This window comes from Wyeomyia smithii, chromosome 3 (assembly GCF_029784165.1).
Source record: "Wyeomyia smithii strain HCP4-BCI-WySm-NY-G18 chromosome 3, ASM2978416v1, whole genome shotgun sequence".
Taxonomy (NCBI): Eukaryota; Metazoa; Arthropoda; class Insecta; order Diptera; family Culicidae; genus Wyeomyia; species Wyeomyia smithii.
The window spans coordinates 33,161,349-33,182,658 of record NC_073696.1 but is presented as its reverse complement, the minus strand read 5'-3'; the positions used below and the strand labels follow the sequence as shown (position 1 = coordinate 33,182,658).

The window sequence follows — 21,310 nt, the reverse complement described above, 5'->3', positions numbered from 1 at the left end:
GAGGAAAAGAGAGGCATCTCTTTCTGACACATCGAGTGTCTGTAGTGACAATCCTTTTGATATTTTGCCTGAGCAAGAAGCTGGTGAAATGGAAGTTATTAATAACGAAACTATACAAAATATAAAATCTTTAAAAAAGGAGAAAGTTCCACCTATTGTGGTAACTATTTCTTCTGAATTTAATATATTCAAAAAGGAACTTTCAACGTTTGTTTCTGACGTTAAAGTTACCTATCAAATTGGCCGTAGAGGTGAATGCCGCTTATTAGCCGACTCAGTAAAGGGTCGTGATCGTCTTGTTCAGTATTTAACTGACAAGATGTACAAATTTTTTACATATGACACCAAGAACGCCAAGCCGTTCAAGGTTGTCTTGAAAGGTCTCACCAACGATCAAACCGTTGATGAGATCAAACTTACTTTAACAGAATTACTTGGCATAGCCCCTACCCAAGTAATTCTAATGAAACAAAAATCACGAGGCGAAAACAGTCAGAGAACTGGAATTTCCCTTGTTAATTATTTAATTCATTTTAACCGCAATGAGGTTAACAACTTAAAATTTTTTGAAAAAGCACATGCTTTGTATAATGTGCGTGTAAAGTGGGAAATTTATAGGAAGTATGGCGGAGGTGAAAAGCATATCACCCAATGCCGTACTTGCCAACGTTATGGCCATGGTTCCAAATTCTGTAACATGGACCAAAAATGTCTTAATTGTGGAGACTCTTCTCACAAAAAGGACACATGTCCTGTGAAAGAGAGTAAAAATTTTCGCTGTGCGAATTGTAACGGCAACCATATGTCAAATTTTTATCAATGCCCAGTCCGTTTAGCAATTGTTAAGGCAAGGCAAGGTAAACAAAATTCAATTTCTCAATTAAAACCAACTTCAAAACAAAATTCTCCAAGCGTACCAGTGACGCATAGTTTACCTACTCCTTTGCATACCCGTTTAACTTATGCACAGGTTACAGGTAGTTCGAACATTATACCGCCTAGTGTTGGTAGTTCGAAAATGACCGTTAATATGGGTAAGCAAAACAGGCTAGAAAATAATTGTACACCTATCACTCCAGCTAATATTGCTGCCGAAAATATTTTTTCTAATGTCAACGGCCTGGGGCCTATTACGGCAGGTAAACTTTCTTTTTTGCAACAGGCAATGTTCGATCTTATGAACGCCATGTTGCAGGCAAAATCAATGTTTGAAGCCATTCAAATAGGCACAAATTTTACTATTAAAATTGTTTCTAATTTAAAATTTAGCAATGATTTTAAATAAAACAATTAAAATATTAAATTGGAATGCTCGCTCATTGAAGGCCAATGAGAATGAGCTTTTTAACTTTTTAACAGTAAATAATGTGCATATTGCAATTATTACTGAAACATTTTTGAAACCTAACATAAAATTAAAATATGATCCCAATTACGTGGTTCATAGATATGATAGGATTCAGGGTTCCGGCGGTGGAGTTGCAATTGTTATTCATCGCCGAATCAAACATCGTGCTCTTCCCCATCTTGAGACGAAAGTTATTGAAACTTTGGGAATTGAAGTTCAAACTGAACTTGGGATTTTATTTATTGCCGCAGCATATTTACCATTTCAATGCACACGCGAGCTCAAAAATTATTTTAAAGGTGATTTACAAAAACTCACCAGAAATCGTTCGAAATTTTTCATAATCGGCGATTTTAACGCTAAACATCGTTCATGGAATAATTCTCAAAGTAATTCCAATGGCAAAATTTTATTCAACGATTGTTCTTCAGGATACTATTCTATTTTGTCTCCGAATAGTCCTACATGCTTTTCTTCTGTAAGAAACCCTTCAACAATTGATTTGGTGCTTACAGATCAAAGTCATGTATGTAGTGATTTGATCACACATGCTGACTTTGATTCTGATCATCTTCCAATAACTTTTTCTTTATCACATGAATCAGTTTTAAACCCTATGAGCTCTGTTTTTAATTATAACAAGGCTAATTGGGAAAGATACAAAACTCATATTGAGAGAAATTTCAATAATGAGCTTGATTTGCAAAACGAAGTGAATATTGATTCCGCTTTGGAAGCATTAAAATGTGCAATTGTTGATGCCAGGAATTATTCTGTTCCAAAGGCTCAAATGAAATTTGATTCACCAATAATTGACGAAAATCTTCAACTTCTAATTCGTTTGAAAAATGTCCGCAGACGTCAATATCAACGTTCTCGTGACCCTGTTTTTAAAACTCTTTATAAAGATTTACAGAAAGAGATTAAACATAGATTTACTCTTCTGAGAAATCAAAATTTTGAGACTAAAGTTGAAAAATTGAAACCATATTCAAAACCATTTTGGAAGCTGTCGAAGATTCTTAAGAAACCTTCAAAGCCTATTCCAGTTTTAAAAGATGGTGAACGTTTTCTTGTATCCAATGAACAAAAGGCTCAAAGACTTGCTCAGCAGTTTGAGAGTGTTCATAACTCAAATTTGAATTTTGTGAGTCCAATTGAAAATGAAGTCACACGTCAATTTGATTTAATTTCTTCCCAGAATTTTTTACCTGCAGAAATAATTGAAACTAACTTGAATGAGATTAAATCAATTATTAAAAATTTCAAAAATATGAAAGCACCTGGTGACGATGGAATCTTTAATATACTAATCAAACATCTCCCTGAGAGCACAATGGAATTTTTAGTAAAAATTTTCAATTGCTGCTTCAAAATTGCATATTTTCCCAAATTATGGAAAAATGCAAAAATTACTCCCATTTTAAAACCGGATAAGAACCCAGCTGAAGTTTCAAGTTATCGACCAATCAGTTTGCTTTCTTCAATAAGTAAACTGTTTGAGAGAATTATTCTTAACAGAATGATGTCACACATCAACGAAAATTCAATTTTTGCAAATGAACAGTTTGGATTTCGCCATGGGCATTCCACAACTCATCAATTGCTCAGAGTTACTAATATGATACGAGCTAACAAACCTGAAGGTTATTCCACTGGAGCTGCTCTTTTAGACATAGAAAAAGCATTCGACAGTGTTTGGCATAAAGGTTTGATTGCGAAATTGCAAACTTTTAATTTTCCAATTTTCCTAATCAAAATTTTAAAAAATTATCTTACTGATCGAGCTCTGCAGGTTGTCTATCAGAATTCAAAATCTGATAGATTTCCTGTCAGAGCAGGTGTACCTCAAGGTTCAGTCTTGGGTCCAGTCCTGTACAACATATTCACTTCAGATCTTCCTGATTTGCCTCCAGGATGCACAAAGTCATTGTTCTGCGATGACACAAGCATTTCCGTAAAAGGAAAAAGTCTTCGTGTCATATGCAGTCGATTGCAGAAAAGTTTAGATATTTTTTCTTCCTACTTGCAAAAGTGGAAAATCTCTCCCAATGCTTCTAAAACTCAAATGATAATTTTTCCGCATAAGCCTAGGGCGTCTTTCCTCAAGCCAAACAATAATCACGTTGTCAAGATGAATGGGGTTATTTTGAGTTGGTCCGACAAGGTTAAGTACTTGGGACTAATTTATGATAAAAAACTTATTTTCAAAGAGCACATTGAGAGTATACAAGCCAAGTGCATCAAATATACGAGATGTTTATATCCTCTCATTAACAGGAATTCTAAACTTTGTTTAAAGAACAAACTTTTGATTTACAAACAAATTTTTAGACCAGCAATGCTTTATGCTGTACCGATCTGGTCAAGTTGCTGTTCAACAAGGAAGAAAACGCTTCAAAGGATTCAGAATAAAATTCTGAAAATGATTTTGAAGCGTCCTCCTTGGTTTGGTACACTCGAATTACATAGACTTACTGGTGTTGAACCATTAGAAGCTATGTCAAATAAAATTATTAACAATTTTCGACAAAAATCGTTGCAATCCTCAATTGCTACGATAAGCTCTCTTTATAGCCAATAAGTTAGCAATTAAGTTAGTTGTAAGTTTACTTCCCCTTTTCTGACAAGTAGGTTTAAATCCCTACGAATGATAAGTCCTAATTGCGAAAGCAAACAAATCCTAACAATTAAAATTACAGATTTCTAACAGTGTTGAGAAGTCACCATTTGTGATTGGACACACATACTCATTATTTACTAATATTTATCATAAATACTTAAGCTACTAACAAATCCCCCCTTAAAAAAAAAAAAAAAAAATATTTGTGCAGGTACGGATGCAGATCGTTTCTGTTTTTTTTGTGTATAACAGCAAAATCTATTCTGAAGCTAGATTGATATCGATGAGGAATACCTACAATTTTTGTATGTATGTAGGTATTTATGTATATTCCAGTGTTCTTTGTACAAAGAAAGTGGTCAAATAAATATTAAAGAGCGGAAGAGGCCACCCTCAAAGAAGGAGGGAGTCTCTATTGATAACAAAATCTAGTTTTTTTCAAGTATTATGATAACTTTTTGAATGAACACAATTCTTTTCAGGCCTTTGGTCAAGTCTGGAGGCCGGAAATTAATTTCCAGAGACCGGAACATAAGCGACAACTATCAGAGATTGAGTTGAAAAGAAAGTCAGGTCTTCTAGTGCATTATGGAAACTTTTTGAAAGAGTGCGATAACTTTCATGCCCTGAGTCGGTCATGGCCAGAAAATAATGTTTAGGGACCGAAATATGTTGTCTGATTCAAGACGGCGGATTCCGGTATCAGAATTTTGCGAAAAACGGATACATGCTCTGCATTATGTATATTTTCGGTATCGAGATGACGTCCAGAATCCTACATGACTTACATTTTCTGGAAAGCTTGCTAAAATAGAGAAGAAGGGTTGGACGTTATTTTGAGACATTATTTTGGAATCGATTCCGTGATTTCTGCTTTCTGTCGAGCTGTGAAAAACTGAGTAAAATGTTTAAATAACATAGATATTTCTAAACAGAGAACTATGTATGTTGTATGTCCAACGCTTTTTTGTAAAAACCACAAAACCGAAAATAGGCGTCCGAACGGTTGGTATGGTGAGGGTTGTTTTCAGCATTGGAAGTGATTCCAAACTTGAAGACAATGTGAAGATTGTCCCCTTATTTCCAAATTGCTAATTAATGCATGATGTTCAACCATAATGATGATATTAATATTGTTTGCACAGAAAAGTAATACGAGAAGCCATAGATAGCATTGATTTTCATTATCAGATGTGAGCTTGGGCTATTGATTATGTAATTTCAATGTAATTTGAATTCATTCTGTTAACTAAACAATAAGGTATAACTAAACATTAAAATTTATACTAGAAATAATTCCCTGTAAGAATTGAATTCTATTATTATAAATAAGTCATTGGGACAATCCATTAAACAATGTGGAGTAGATTTTAAATCACCGTGTTTTTTCCACGGTCAATTATATGTCACTTGCTCGAGGGTTGGCTCACCTGCAAATTTATTCATTTTAGCTCCGAAACGCAAAATGTGGTACATAAATAAGTTTGTAACTAGCTTATTTTGAAAGCTAGATTTCTAGTAATTCGAAGTTTAGTTTTGGCTGCTTCTCATAATGCTTTTTCAGAACCATTTTTAGTGATTTTCTATCAGTTTATTAAGTCCATTGTAATAAAACTCTCGCATTATTTCTTTACTAGCTGAATTTACCCGGCCTTTTTTTTCTGCTTTTTCAATAATGTTCTATATTTTTATATATTTTTTTTATACTAACCTAACATTTAAAATATTCATTTATGTTAGGTTAGTTATAAAAATATATATAGAAAATTATAGAAAAAGCAGAAAAAAAGCCGGGTACATTCAGCTAGTAAAGAAATAAAGCGAGAGTTTTATCACAATGGACTCAATAAACTGATAAAAATCACTAAAAATGCTTCTGAAAAAGCATTATGAGAAGCAGCCAAAATTAAACTTCGAATTACTAGAAGTCTAGCTTTCAAAAAAAGCTTTGGAAAGCCATGCTTATATATCTACCGGTAAAAATTAGGCGAATCCAAAGTATATTCGAAACCGCAAAAAACGCTTATAAAACTAGAGAAAGTTAGAATACAACCAAAAAATAAGCTTTATATTTATGAAAGTATCTATAGACCTGGGAAAGCCAGTTTTTCCAGTTACGGCAGTTTGTTACTCTCGCTTCAAATAACATATGTATTTTAGTTATGCGAAATAGGCACTTTTACAAAAGACGAGGCGAGCGGCGTGATACTCGTCTGATCAATGTTGGCATTGCAGATGGCGTATCGGTTCGATTTTTGACGAGTAACTCGTCTATCACTCAGCTGTCACCAGCCAAGTTTCACTCGCGTTCCCTAATACAAAATTGTGCTCGCCTCGTCTTGTGTAATAGGGGCCATAGTCTCGTCAAAAGTAAAACAGAAGGAATGTCACTTCATTAAGAAAAACAGCCGCAATGCTTTCAAAACAGTTTCATTCAAAAAAACGTTTCATATTGATATACAAATTCGATAGTAATATCATAATATAAAAAGAACTCCTCTTGCGGCCACGAATCCCTAACAACTCATTTCATTGTATCACAGGCAGTTACGCAAAAGATAGCACATTGCACCTATATTTGGAGTAGTAAAGTTATACGACTTCGAGTCACCTACTGCTACATCGACTAATTTGTACAGTTTAATATTTACTAGCATTCCTCACACTGTTGCAGCTTCCGTTGGAGATTGCAAAATTGCATTCACGCGTCAAGAACTAAGTACAGTTGCACCATCAAATTGGCCATTCAATCGAATGATTCAGGTAAATCGGAACTCGTGCTAAATTCCCTCTCAAAGGGATCGTTTCAATTTGGACGTCTGCAAAAAAAAAAATAAATAAATGGAATTAGTGAATGTGTTATCAAACTAAGATGAATTTTGACTAACCGATCTTTGAGTTCCATACGTGGGACGCAACTCTTCACTGAAATTAACCGAAGCATCTTTGGATGCGGTTCCATAATTGCCAAAACATTCTTGTGGCAGAAAACGGTGAATGACTGGTGAAATCAGCTCCGGATCGATATCCTTAAGATTTCTCGGCTCCGTTACAAACGATACGATAGTGCCTACTATCATTACGGTCAAAACACCAATTGGAGTGATCCAATGGTATGATAGCCGAAACAGTGGAAATATCGTTGATTCATCAGGGTAAATTGGGTTTATGATAGTACTGTTAGTTAGCAGATCATCTGGGCAACCATCAACTGAGACTGGCAATTTATGAGGCACTATTGCGCCATTGGCACTCGCAAATTGCGCTCCAAGCGATACCCAACCGGACAGCAGTGCCCCCGAAATGCCCCCAACTAAAGCGCCTAAAGAATTACTCCACGGAACCAACATTCCAAGAGTGAAGATTCCACATGTGGTCCCAGCAGCAATAGCCGATAACGACGTCGCGACACTGAGTATTCCTCCTAGTTTCTCAATTACAAACAAGCAACCCATTGCGGCTAATCCAAGTACTACTACACTGCCCCTAACAAAAATATTGGCCACAAAAGGACTCGGATTAACGCGGAATAACCCTTTAAGTATGTCTTCCAACAATACCGCTGAAGTAGAGTTCAGCACCACTGATAATGAACTGAGAGCGGCTCCAAACACACCGGCTATGAATAGACCCGGAATTCCCTGTAAGTGACCGACAATTTCCATCACATAGTGAGGAAACAGCTGATCGTCCGTTGTCACAAATCCAACCGACATTGGATCACACTGATAATAATGAGCATAAATTAACAGCCCCGCATAACAGCAAACTGACACGAACACACCCATTCCAACAGTAAACATCCCGATGGACCTAAAAATAGAATCATAAGAATCTTAATACAACAAACATCGTCCGAAAAAAGCATACATTTTAGCTTTCTTTAGATTTGGCAGTGACATGTAGCGTTGTACCATGGTTTGGTTCACCGAGTTAAATGAGGTCCAGTAGAAGAACCCACCGATCAGAACTCCCCAGAATGTTTGCCGCTCGTAGAAGGACGGGTCAAAACTGGAATGGAATAATATAAGATTGCATAACACACGCTTCACAGCTTCCTCTAACCGATAACCTACTTGAAAAAGTTAATCCGACTACCAGCTTCAGAACGATCCCAAATTATGTCGGGACTACCGATCGTTATCGTACCCAGGATCACCACGACGACAACGGATATGAACATCACCACTACCTGCCACGCATCGGTGAATACCACCGCTTTTATGCCACCCTGTTTGGTGTGAAAAAACTTTTGAGCATGTTTTTGGATAAAAATTTTGCGAAATACTTACCAATAGCGTATAAAATATACACACAACACATACAATCGCACCAATTATGTACAGGTTAAAACCAGTCACTGAAAAAAAACAAATTTGCAGTCATTATAAGCTAGGAATATTATTTTATATTACCTTGGTTGAACGCCAGCGCCGGAACGTAGATTATCATCGGTAGGAAGAAAAGCTACAATAGAAATGTTACTTATAAGTCCGAACTCTCGGTTAAATTTTCCTCTTTCCTACCTCATCAAGTACAAACATTATGGATGCTACCGATCTCACGTAAGAGTTGAAGCGCAACTCTAAATACTGAAAAAAAACATTTTTTTTACTCTTTTTTTAAGAATACTTGAACTATTTACCTCATAAGACGAATTCAGCTTCAGCGAGCAGAACACCGGCAGATAGATCGTACAAACCGCAACCCCCATAAGAAGAATCGGAATTATGATCAACCAATATTGCGTACCGAAGTTGTAAATCTCCGCCGGCGTACCCAGAATAGTGACTCCCGATATGTACCCAGCTACGAGGCTCATCGCCACCGGAAAGGTTTTCAACTTCCGCGAACCAAGCAGATACTCATCCATCGTGGAAGAACCGAACGTGGTTGTCCGCTTGCTCTGACTACTGCGGCTACCCGGGGGCCCCGGACTTTCATCATCGCTGCTCTCCGGCGTCTGCTTGGTGGACCGTTGGAAGAAGCCGAAATATATGCCACATCCGGCCGAAAGAATAAGCATCGACGCGAACACGCCATAGTCTATCACGCTGAACTTGTACAGCTCCTTCCAGCTCTCCGAAAGCGACATCGGTTCGAAATAGTGCTGAAAAAAATTAACAGAAATTCTCTAATACGTCAGCAAGTCCGGTTTCAATTACCTTTTCAGTATGAATGTATCTAATGTATCAGAATTAAAAAGGTCACCCGAAAAGGTGATAATGTGTGCTCTTTTAAAAATAATGAGCATTCGCATAGTAGAGATTCTATTTTCAGCTTTACGAATAAACAAATCACAAGAATGACACTCGTTGATTGGCATTGCATTTTACCGATTTTACCATGATGGGTACAAGTTGTACTGGTAAAAATCAATGGCCTGCTAAGACAATTGAGTTACTTCAGATGATTTTTACATAACTTACAGCATAAACCCAGCGTCTGCTATTTGGACTGTCAAACTTTCTTTATAGATTTAAATGCTAAGCAAAACTTAGATTCACATCCTATCGAACCATTACGATCTATATATATAAATTGCTATATATATAAATTCATACAATAGTGGGAGGAGGCGTCAAGCAACTGAAAAGTGTTAATTCAGTCACAGGACTAACACTTAGTTTAAGTGTACAAAAATGTTTGTCGTGTCAAATTAGCAACGTAATAGTACGGATCCAGGGTTTACTTCTTGAAATTTTTCTTTTTTTTCTTGTAGAACACTGCTGACCTGCTATGCACTGTCAATTCATTCCATCATTATGGGTGTCAGTAAAAGTCGCCCTGGCTGCGAAGTCTGTGTATAGTAAACAGAAGGTCAAGTTCCGAATCGGAATGTAGCACCAAGGCTTGGCTTAATAGTCGCCCTAAGACTTCAAGAAGGTATGATTTTATTGATGAAGGCGCTAACCTTCATTAGTCCAGCAGCCCATATCTCGTTAGGCGTGGATACATAGACTTGGCACAGTAGATGTTCCGAAATTTCAATTCCAAGATTACAAAAACGACATGTCATCTTCAATTCACCTATTTTTTGAGGTGATACCTACTCGGACAGTGTCCAGTCAATAAGCCAGATAACGTACACAGTTCAGCTTTATTCTTACGAAGTAGGTTGCGTGTGATTTTATTACATGGTGTAATGAATAGTTTAGATTGTCTTGCTTTGGAAGAAGCCCTCCAATTGGCCCAAGTAGTTGAGGTACCAACTTTTGCTAAGAGATCGGCTTTTTGATTTTTTATACCGCAGTGACTGGGCACCCAGTATAGATTAACATTATTTGTTACAGTCAGTTTTCGTAGAGATAGAATGCAATCTCATACTAACTTCGACTAACATGTGTATGCTGTTTAATCGCAGGAAAGATCTTGTCATACCTATATTTCTTAGCTAAACAAATATTTGTGCATGTTAAAATTTATTTATTTATTTCAGCTTAAAAAACTGTGGGCCACTGTCCCATTCGAATTGATATATTGATTCATAGTTCTGTAGACTCCAACGCCTGTAGATTCACCCATTTCAGAGCCATCTGTATAACATGAGAGCGATCCTGCACGAGTTTTAGGACTTTGAAGGGAACATTGAAATAAGTCTTAGAGTCCATCCAGGCTTCAATGATGCTTACTAAGGTGTTCAGTTAAAAATCTTTGAGGATCTATGAATGTCCCTTTAGATCCTCTTCCATAAAAGTTTTAACACTTCAAGTTGTACATATTGATGCAAGAGTAGAAGATACAAAAGAGCTTCTAGGAATGGTCATCGCTCCAGTTGTTGATGAGCATGCCAGACGTTGTAGTTTATTTGTGTTCTTTAAGTTACTTTTATGTGCGCTTAAACAATTTTCCACGATTTAACTCGAGAACTGATCAACGGAATTGATCAGCAACCACGGCGTGCTTCTGATCGTTCAGAAAATGCTGTTTGTACGAGATCTCCGTGACAACCTGCTATCGGCGGCAGGTGCTGTTCTTGCAGAACAAGCCGGCTTTGAAGAAAAACCTCTACGAGTTTGACATTACAAATCCCTCTTATAATAAAACTGGTTATACGTTAATAGTTTTCTTCAGGATTGTAATTATGGCGCGATATTAGCTGGAGGACGAGGTTCCGATAAGACTCATTCCTATGACAAAATATAAGTTCTGCTTATAATAAAACTGACCAGAGGTATAGCATTAGGGGCCTCTTTGACTTTCGAAAATCGTTTAGCGGTAGGGCTCAAATGTTTCAAAAAATGTCTTCACACAAAGTTTAAGCACCAAAATCCACAGGAATGGTTAAAAAGCTATAATCTTTCTTCCAGTTTGAGCAGTCGGGCAAAACCAGTGCACAAAGGTCCAGAAACCAAATTTAGGGGGAAACTTGGGTCTAGAGCTCTAGAGCAATATTTTAGAGAAAAACTTTCTTCTACAATGTTGTTACATATGATAAAGCGCAAAGTCATTACATATGATGAAGCGCTCTAACTTTTTTATTTCAATTTTCACCTTAAAACTGTATTTGAACGACTTTAAGGGCTTTTAGAGAGAAACAAACGACGCTGACATCGTGAATATCTTAATTCTACTTAAAGTTATTATTTTTTTCATCAAAAAAAATGTGTGTTTCATTTGTTTGTCATTCTTTTTGGGGCAAACATAAAAATATCTCTTGGACTCAATTCAAAGGGCACATTTGTCTCTATTAATGGAGAAATTTGTAGAGAAATTTAAAAATAACATATTTTAAATTTGAGTAAATTCAATTTACAAACATAACAAAAATTTCAATAATTAGTAAATTATTGGATCTTTGTGTGGCTGCCGCATAGGGTTGCCACCTCTCCGGGTCTCACCCCATGTCTCCGGGTCTTGAAGATGGTCTCCAGATCTCCGGGTGAACGCCTGAGAGGTAGTTTCCGAGTCTCCGGGTAAAAGCGAGATTTTTCTGAGTCAGCGAAGTTTTTTTCAGCTTGATTTGGAAAGTCATAAATGTTGACGATTTATTTTCCTACGCACCGACAAAATAACATCAAGAGATTGCATTGGATGCATTGTAAATACATTATTTTAAATTAAATATCATTGTCCAGAACAATAAAAAACATTGTTTTCGCCATTTTTATCATTAAGAGGTGAGATGGGTTATGCATAGCAGAGCAGTTAGCCGGTGGAAGCTGGTTGCTGGGAGTTCTATTGCAGTTTCGCGCATGATTTTGTGCTCAGTGAGAGAGTAAGATGGTTTTGCCTGAAGTAACAGGTGAGTTGTTGTATAACAAATATCTTTAAAAAGAGCGGTAGATCACTCACCCACTTTCAATGATTAGCTCTTTAGAGCAGTTCGTGAGCGGATTGCTTGTTTACGTTTCTAGCTGGTGATTTTATTCAGCCCTGATCTGAAGTAGTGCGTCGTTGTCATGGCAGTGGACAAGTACACAAAATCGTGTATTTGAAGGAAGTTTTGGAACTAGTGAGTGTAACAGTAATTACAGTATTTATGATTCTACTGTTTGCGATCGGAGTGCCTTTGAATTTTCAATACTGACTCGTACTACAACGATTATTTCATCTTAACGTGTGTATGTAGCCTACAGATCCGTACGAAATTTGCCCTCTAGCACTCTGATCGTCCCGTTGTTGCTCTACGGGCATGAATCGTGGACGAGGAAGCAGTCCGATCGACGAACGCTTGGGGTCTTCGAGCGTAGAATTCTGCGAACAATACTCGGAGGCAAACTAGATACAGCGAACAGGAAAGATGATATTTAGCGGAGAACCGGATAGAGGCCGACGACTTCGAGCCTTGCAGCAGAGTTCGCACGCGCTGGCTGTGTGCTGTCGACGAAGATGCCAGAGTAGCGGGTGTAAGGGGAGCCTGGAGAGGAGCAGCCCAAGACCAAGTTTTGTGGAGACGTATTCTGGATTTGGCATAGGATCTCAACGATCTGTCGCCGTATAAGTAAAGTAAGCAACGTATGTATTTTTAGAAAAAAAAATATAAGTCAGTCCTGTATTGGTTTTATTTGAATTAGGTTGGTTCAGGTGAATATAACAAATGGGAAAAACGGATTTTTCAAATGTGTCCAAGAAAAATCTCCATCGTATGCTGCTGCAGCTTGCGCGTATTCTCCATTACAGTACACTGTAAAAAACCGACACGTTACTGCCAAGTGGATTCCACTTACTTCTGTGCTAATAGATGAAACATTTCATATCTACGTGGAATACACTTGCGTTTCAGTTCACAGCCCAAAATCAAGTGTCTTACACTTCGGTTTGTCATGTCATGCATACCAAAATCAATCACTTCACACTCAGATTTTAATGGCTACACAGGATACACTACATTTAATGCCAAAACACGTTAAAATACCGTGGATTCCAAAAAAATCGATATGGGTCGACATAAAAGAATGATTAGGTTCGTTTATTAACACTCATATGTAAAGAGTATCAGGGATTAAAAATTAAGACGGACAGCTAAGCAAAATACTAGCTTTTTTCAACTTATTTGTTCCCAACAAATTCAGCATCTGGTAAGGAACTTGACCTTTAGATTATTGGCGGTGCACCTTATTTTTCAAAATTTCCAATGAATAATCTCTAACAAAACAAAAATCAAATTACCCCGTTAGATAATCAATCCATTTTTCCACCCTTCAAACCTTCATCAAAGCTCCGCAGACGATGACTTTACAATATTAGTAAGCAATTGGACACCGGTTTCGAGCTGCGTAAAAGATACAGCCGCTGGAACTTGGACACCAGATAAGTGGAATCAATTCGCTGCAATTAGTATTGATTGCTTACTCAACCCACGTTCGCATACATGTCCCAGTTGATGGGTATTCACCAAGCATATGTGCCGTTTATTATCGTGGATGTCGCGGAACAATGTCAGATGGCTAAAAGCGATTACATTTGTCGCTTGCAGATTGCAGGAATGTGCTGTTTAGTACTTCAATTAGCGCCGGCGTTAATTCCGGTTTTCTAGGTTAAAACCTCTAACATTTCATTTAACATTTAATACAAAGGGTTTAAACCAACTTGGGAATGACATTTTGTTTCAGCTTTATAGAGATTTAATTTAGATCGTGGCAACCGACGCCTACAATTAGCAAGAAGGAAATCTCGCTCGCTTTTTTTTTAAGAGGGGGATTTGTTAATAGCTTAAGTATTTATGATAAATACTAGTGAATAATGAGTATGTGTGTCCAATCACAAATGGTGACTTCTCAACACTGTTAGAAATTTGTAATTTTAATTGTTAGGATTTGTTTGCTTTCGCAATCAGGACTTATCATTCGTAGGGATTCAAACCTACTTGTCAGAAAAGGGGAAGTAAACTTACAACTAACTTAATTGCTAACTTATTGGCTATGAAGAGAGCTTATCGTAGCAATTGAGGATTGCAACGATTTTTGTCGAAAATTGTTAATAATTTTATTTGACATAGCTTCTAATGGTTCAACACCAGTGAGTCTATATAATTCGAGTGTACCAAACCAAGGAGGACGCTTCAAAATCATTTTCAGAATTTTATTTTGAATCCTTTGGAGCGTTTTCTTCCTTGTTGAACAGCAACTTGACCAGATCGGAGCATAAAGCATTGCTGGCAGGGCCGGATTTAGCCACTGGGAGGCCCGGGGCAAATTTGTCTGTGAGTCTTTCACTATTTAATTCTATCACTTTTTTTTTCAGTGATAGAATTAAATAGTGAAAGTGTATAAAAAGTGAAAAGTGTAGTGAAAATTTTTCTATCATAAGTGAATTAATGTGTCTAACATAAGTGAATAAATTTGTCTGTGAGGCCCTCTTTTCTTAAAACTTTTATAGGTAACGTTCTGGAAGATGATGAGCAAAAAAAAAAAAAGGTCGCCCCAGGACTAGGGGGGGCCCTTGAATCGGGAGGCCCGGGGCACTTGCCCCCTTTGCCCCCCCCCCCCTCAAATCCGGGCCTGATTGCTGGTCTAAAAATTTGTTTGTAAATTAAAAGTTTGTTCTTTAAACAAAGTTTAGAATTCCTGTTAATGAGAGGATATAAACATCTCGTATATTTGACGCACTTGGCTTGTATACTCTCAATGTGCTCTTTGAAAATAAGTTTTTTATCGTAAATTAGTCCCAAGTACTTAACCTTGTCAGACCAGCTTAAAATAACCCCATTCATCTTGACAACGTGATTATTGTTTGGCTTGAGGAAAGAAGCCCTAGGCTTATGAGGAAACATTATCATTTGAGTTTTAGAAGCATTGGGAGAGATTTTCCACTTTTGCAAGTAGGAAGAAAAAATATCTAAACTTTTCTGCAATCGACTGCATATGACACGAAGGCTTTTTCCTTTTACGGAAATGCTTGTGTCATCGCAGAACGATGACTTTGTGCATCCTGGAGGCAAATCAGGAAGATCTGAAGTGAATATGTTATACAGGACTGGGCCCAAGACAGAACCTTGAGGCACACCTGCTCTGACAGGAAGTCTATCAGATTTTGAATTCTGATAGACAACCTGCAGAGTTCGATCAGTAAGATAATTTTTCAAAATTTTGATTAGGAAAATTGGAAAATTAAATGATTGCAATTTCGCAATCAAACCTTTATGCCAAACACTGTCGAATGCTTTTTCTATGTCTAAAAGAGCAGCTCCAGTGGAATAACCTTCAGATTTGTTAGCTCGTATCATGTTAGTAACTCTGAGCAATTGATGAGTTGTGGAATGCCCATGGCGAAATCCAAACTGTTCATTTGCAAAAATTGAATTTTCGTTGATGTGTGACATCATTCGGTTAAGAATAATTCTCTCAAACAGTTTACTTATTGAAGAAAGCAAACTAATTGGTCGGTAACTTGAAACTTCAGCTGGATTCTTATACGGCTTTAAAATTGGAGTAATTTTTGCATTTTTCCATAATTTGGGAAAATATGCAATTTTGAAGCAACAATTGAAAATTTTCACTGAAAATTCCATTGTGCTCTCAGGGATATGTTTGATTAATATATTAAAGATTCCATCGTCACCAGGTGCTTTCATATTTTTGAATTTTTTAATAATTGATTTGATCTAATTCAAGTTAGTTTCAATTATTTCTGCAGGTAAAAAATTCTGGGAAGAAATTAAACCAAATTGACGTGTGACTTTATTTTCAATTGGACTCACAAAATTCAAATTTGAGTTATGAACACTCTCGAACTGCTGAGCATGTCTTTGAGCCTTTTGTTCATTGGATACAAGAAAACGTTCACCATCTTTTAAAACTGGAAGGCTTTTAAGGTTTCTTAAGAATCTTCGACAGCTTCCAAAAAGGTTTTCAATATGGTTTTAATTTTTCAACTTTAGTCTCAAAATTTTGATTTCTCAGAAGAGTAAATCTATGTTTAATCTCTTTCTGTAAATCTTTATAAATATTTTTAAAAACAGGGTCACGAGAACGTTGATATTGACGTCTGCGGACATTTTTCAAACGAATTTTAGTTGAAGATTTTCGTCAATTATTGGTGAATCAAATTTCACTTGAGCCTTTGGAACAGAATAATTTCTGGCATCAACAATTGCACATTTTAATGCTTCCAAAGCGGAATCAATATTCACTTCGTTTTGCAAATCAAGCTCATTATTGAAATTTCTCTCAATATGAGTTTTGTATCTTTCCCAATTAGCCTTGTTATAATTAAAAACAGAGCTCATAGGGTTAAAAGCTGATTTATGTGATAAAGAAAAAGCTGTTGGAAGATGGTCAGAATCAAAGTCAGCATGTGTGATCAAATCACTACATACGTGACTTTGATCTGTTAGCACCAAATCAATTGTTGAAGGGTTTCTTACAGAAGAAAAGCTAGGTAGGACTATTCGGAGTCAAAATAGAATAGTATCCTGAAGAACAATCATTGAATAAAATTTTTCCATTGGAATTACTTTGAGAATTATTTCATGATCGATGTTTAGCGTTAAAATCGCCGATTATAAAAAATTTCGAACGACTTCTTTAAAATAATTTTTGTGCTCGCGTGTACATTGAAATGGTAAATATGCTGCGGCAATAAATAAAATCCCAAGTTCAGTTTGAACTTCAATTCCCAAAGTTTCAATAACTTTCGTCTCAAGATGGGGAGGAGCACGAATAACAATTGCAACTCCACCGCCGGAACCCTGAATCCTATCATATCTATGAACCACGTAATTGGGATCATATTTTAATTTCTTGTAGGTTTCAAAAATGTTTCAATGCAGTATGCACATTATTTACTGTTAAAAAATTAAAAAGCTCATTCTCATCGGCCTTCAATGAACGAGCATTCCAATTTAAAATTTTGATCGGTTTATTTAAAATCATTGCTAAATTTTAAATTAGAAACAATTTTAATAGTAAAATTTGTGCCTATTTGAATGGCTTCAAACATTGATTTTGCCTGCAACATGGCGTTCATAAAATCGAACATTGCCTGTTGCAAAAAAGAAAGTTTACCCGCCGTAAGGCAGTTGACAATATTTTCGGCAGCAATATTAGCTGGAGTAATAGGTGTACAATTATTTTCTAGCGTGTTTTGCTTACCCATATTAACGGTCATTTTCGAACTACCAACACTAAACGGGTATGCAAAGGAGTAGGTAAACTATGCGTCACTGGTACGCTTGGAGAATTTTGTTTTGAAGTTTGTTTTAATTGGGAAATTGAATTTTGTTTACCTTGCCTTGCCTTAACAATTGCTAAACGGACTGGGCATTGATAAAAATTTGACATATGGTTGCCGTTACAATTCGCACAGCGAAAATTTTTACTCTCTTTCACAGGACATGTGTCCTTTTTGTGAGAAGAGTCTCCACAATTAAGACATTTTTGGTCCATGTTACAGAATTTGGAACCATGGCCATAACGTTGGCAAATACGGCATTGGGCGATATGCTTTTCACCTCCGCCAAACTTCCTATAAGCTTCCCATTTTACACGCACGTTATATAAAGCATGTGCTTTTTCAAAAATTTTCAAGTTATTAACCTCATTGCGGTTAAAATGAATTAAATAGTTCACAAGGGGAATTCCATTTCGCTGACTGTTTTCGCCTCGTGATTTTTGTTTCATGATCTCGCTCGCTTAATCGCTAACAAACAACAGGTAGAACGCTCTACTCTACTGTTTTCCGTATTTGTATAACAACATCAACTGCTGATACCGCTTCTCAGCTCAGCCGACATATGTAAAGTGGCATGATTGTTGAAAGTTGTATAACAAACGTTTGTTGACTTTGTTGATGCGTTACGGTTCATTGGGATACACCTGCATTCTGGAGTTTGAATGTTCTGGATAAAAATTAAGAGTTATTGACGACAATTTTATTTACGTTGAAGTTACATCTTTATGTGTATGTGAATGATTGTGGAACAAATAACAGACAGTTGAGTTTTTCAAAAATATACATGAAAATAAATTATTTGATAGTAAAAAATGAAACAGTTCGATAAAAAGTATTACAGGATAACTATGTGTAAAACGGTATGATGCTTCTTTATCGAAACATTCAAAGGTACATATTAGCGATAAAAATTGATTTGCTATGTCAATCAGTAAAACATACTGTGTCCTACACAGGTAACATTTCTTCAACTTTTTTTTCGTTCAACAGAGGCAGATTGCAAATGTGTTTACAACACATTATTCCAAGAATAGCTTGTTACTTAAAAATGTCAACGCCGCAACACCGAAAAGATGATATTTTTTTATCGAGGTACCTACAGTTAAAAACTCCTACTTCCCTGGGAAACAGGTTTCGGTTTCCTCTCCTATGTCCCACACAAACATACAGGTTTAGACCGCAAGCCGGTTTCAGCTGATCGAGCATGCGTTACTGCTGTCCATGCACTTGAACTATTTACTTCTTGGGCCTTTCACTTCTTGAGATGTCGGGACGTCCAACAGAATTAGTGAAAGACTGGAGTGACGAGCTGATACGCACTACTAGTGTCCAACTATCACCAACTTTTTGCCAAAACAATTACTGAGTAAACGCACAATCAAAATTGCTACGTAATCGTCGTTGTGAACTTTGGACTTTTTTGTTTCGATGCAATCGATTAGACAGACCTCTTGCTCCGTTGTGTTGTGTAGAAACGATGCAATGTAGACGTGTATAAATAGAGCCGATTAGATCGAGACTAGAACACGACGGCAGCTATCTATAATGTGTCAACCGACTAATTCCTCGAAGTGTACTTTGTGTACAGCATAACGCTTATGTAATATCCATACATGCTAATTGAAATGAACCTATTTTAGACACTGAATACCGCTAAACGTAATAAGTACGATAGGAGATAACAAGAAAAACATACTTTTGATGACGAATGTATGCACAGCACCTACTCGGGAAAGTAACAACACTAAGTCCAGTTCGGTCAACAGCTTCGGCACGACTGACACTACAACAAAAAAACATCGTCGATCAAAATGCACGCGCGAGTCTATACGCAGCTCGCCACTGTAGAACACAGTCGCAGTTGTTACATTGCCGTCACCTACTGTACTTACATGGAACAAGCAAATAAAGCTGTTCTCTATGATACTAGTATAACCTTTTTTCCGGTACATATCTGTATCTAAGAAACACTAATTCAAACAGTGAGGAGGGTTTCCTATGGCCAATAAAACACAATTATAAGTGTCAAGTCTTATCGACAACAATAAACTCTGTACTGTCCTACTATAAAAGTCTGCGGTTTTGTCGTTATTTGAAGCATCACGCTATAGAGAGAATAGTTGATATCTGACCAAGTGTCACTGTGCCTTTTAAGAAATAAACTGTATTAATTTTCTCATCCAGTAGAAAATTTACATATGACTTTCGCGCTGAATCTCAGATAATGTCCTGAAGAAAGGCAGCGTTTAGGGATACAACTGAAATTATTTATGGAAAATCATTTACATAAAGTACTGACCAAATAGTTACTTATTGCCACTCGCACAGTGCTAGCTTTATCTGTCACTGGCCGGGTTGTCATAAAAAAATAAATGTCAACCACAAACTTATATTCTCAACTTTATTGGCGCGGTTCATTGTTCCTTACTTTTGTAACCGGACAAAAAGAATTCAATTACTTCATTCAGTACTCAAAAAGCATTCTTAAATGACAACAGCGAGATGAAAAAGCAAATTTATTCACCTAAAGGTGTGGTTAGGCAAATTTGTGTTGTTAAAATGAATAAGCATATCAACTTCAATTCTAGTACTAGTTTTACAAAGTTTGATGATACATGCACTACTTAGCTTTCGTTCTTGATAATTATATTAATCACCTAAAGAATTTAACAAACCATTAAAAAGCAAACCACGTGGTCTTTATTTGTTCATGACTTTTATACAATAGCGAAACTAATATTAGATAAAAGAAATCGGGATGTTCGGGTTAATATCATAAACTGATTCCTTAAATCCAAATTACAAACAATTAACAGTTAACAGTTAACTTCTTTACAAGAAAAAGTTTAATGTGGTTTAAGTAGGATATCCTTTTTCATAACGCCTATGCGCATTCCAATTAGAATCGGGATTTAGCACCCTAGGCTTAAATATATAAAGGATATCCGTGTAGATATCCCTCGGAATTGGAATACTTCATCTCCGGAACAATCTCGGAACATTACAGAAAAAATACACGCATTTTTTCTTGTGAAAAAATGAGCACAAAAAATTCAGGATTAAGAAAATTACTGCGCGGATGTTGTTTTCATTCATTTCTCCCTGCACATGTATATGTCATAATCCGTGACCTCTCCTATCCAACAAGTAAGTAAACAAGCAGGTATTGTTGCATAAAACAAACAACAACGTCACTGCCTTCTCTTGACCCTCAGTAGTATTAGCATATGACATACAGTCGCACAAAATTATGCAATGCACACACAATACTATATAAACCTCTAACTATTTTCACTTTAGTATCGTTTGAGAACATCGAACAATCAAAACAAACCAATTTAGTTACGTGCACTTACATCTTTCAGCTGCCCGGCTTTTTGATATTTCTTTCATAAAACACCAGCTAAATCATTTGGAAACCCTATGCAGTCTCTTCCGACTTTAATTTAATAACAACTTATGTCCGTATTCCTGGTCAAAACACTTCCTTAGCGAGCGCTGCCTCGTTACAATATGCCTTGTGTTTACATTGTTTTTCTCACGACTTACTACGCTACACCCATGAGGTGAGTTCTACTGCCATCTCAGCACTCTCATGCGCACTACGTTACACGTGATTTTCAATCAAGTAATTCACCACCGAGAAAGTTCATTGCGAGCAGTCAAACGCTTCTGTCATGTACTAGGCCACTAACAGGATATTCGGCATTTTTAAACGAGTTTAA

The 21,310-nt window shown here is 36.7% G+C and overlaps 1 protein-coding gene across 3 annotated transcripts; it reads right to left on the bottom strand.

The window, feature by feature from the left end:
- Positions 1–6,385: 6,385 nt before the first annotated feature.
- LOC129728058 (sodium-coupled monocarboxylate transporter 1-like) lies at positions 6,386–21,183 on the bottom strand. Of its 3 annotated transcripts, none has more exons than XM_055686431.1 (9): positions 20,942–21,183; positions 8,617–9,081; positions 8,498–8,563; positions 8,387–8,438; positions 8,264–8,331; positions 8,048–8,202; positions 7,842–7,982; positions 6,860–7,784; positions 6,386–6,790 (listed from the first exon to the last, which is right to left on the bottom strand). In XM_055686431.1, the coding sequence occupies exons 2-9, from the start codon at positions 9,064–9,066 to the stop codon at positions 6,764–6,766; spliced, it is 1,884 nt and encodes a 627-aa protein (XP_055542406.1). In that variant the 5' UTR covers positions 9,067–9,081; positions 20,942–21,183; the 3' UTR covers positions 6,386–6,763. The 3 variants fall into 3 exon arrangements, with proteins under 3 accessions (XP_055542406.1, XP_055542405.1, XP_055542407.1); XM_055686430.1 differs by lacking the exon at positions 20,942–21,183 and adding an exon at positions 19,282–19,428; XM_055686432.1 differs by lacking the exon at positions 20,942–21,183 and adding an exon at positions 18,686–19,163.
- Between the last annotated feature and the right edge of the window lie 127 nt (positions 21,184–21,310).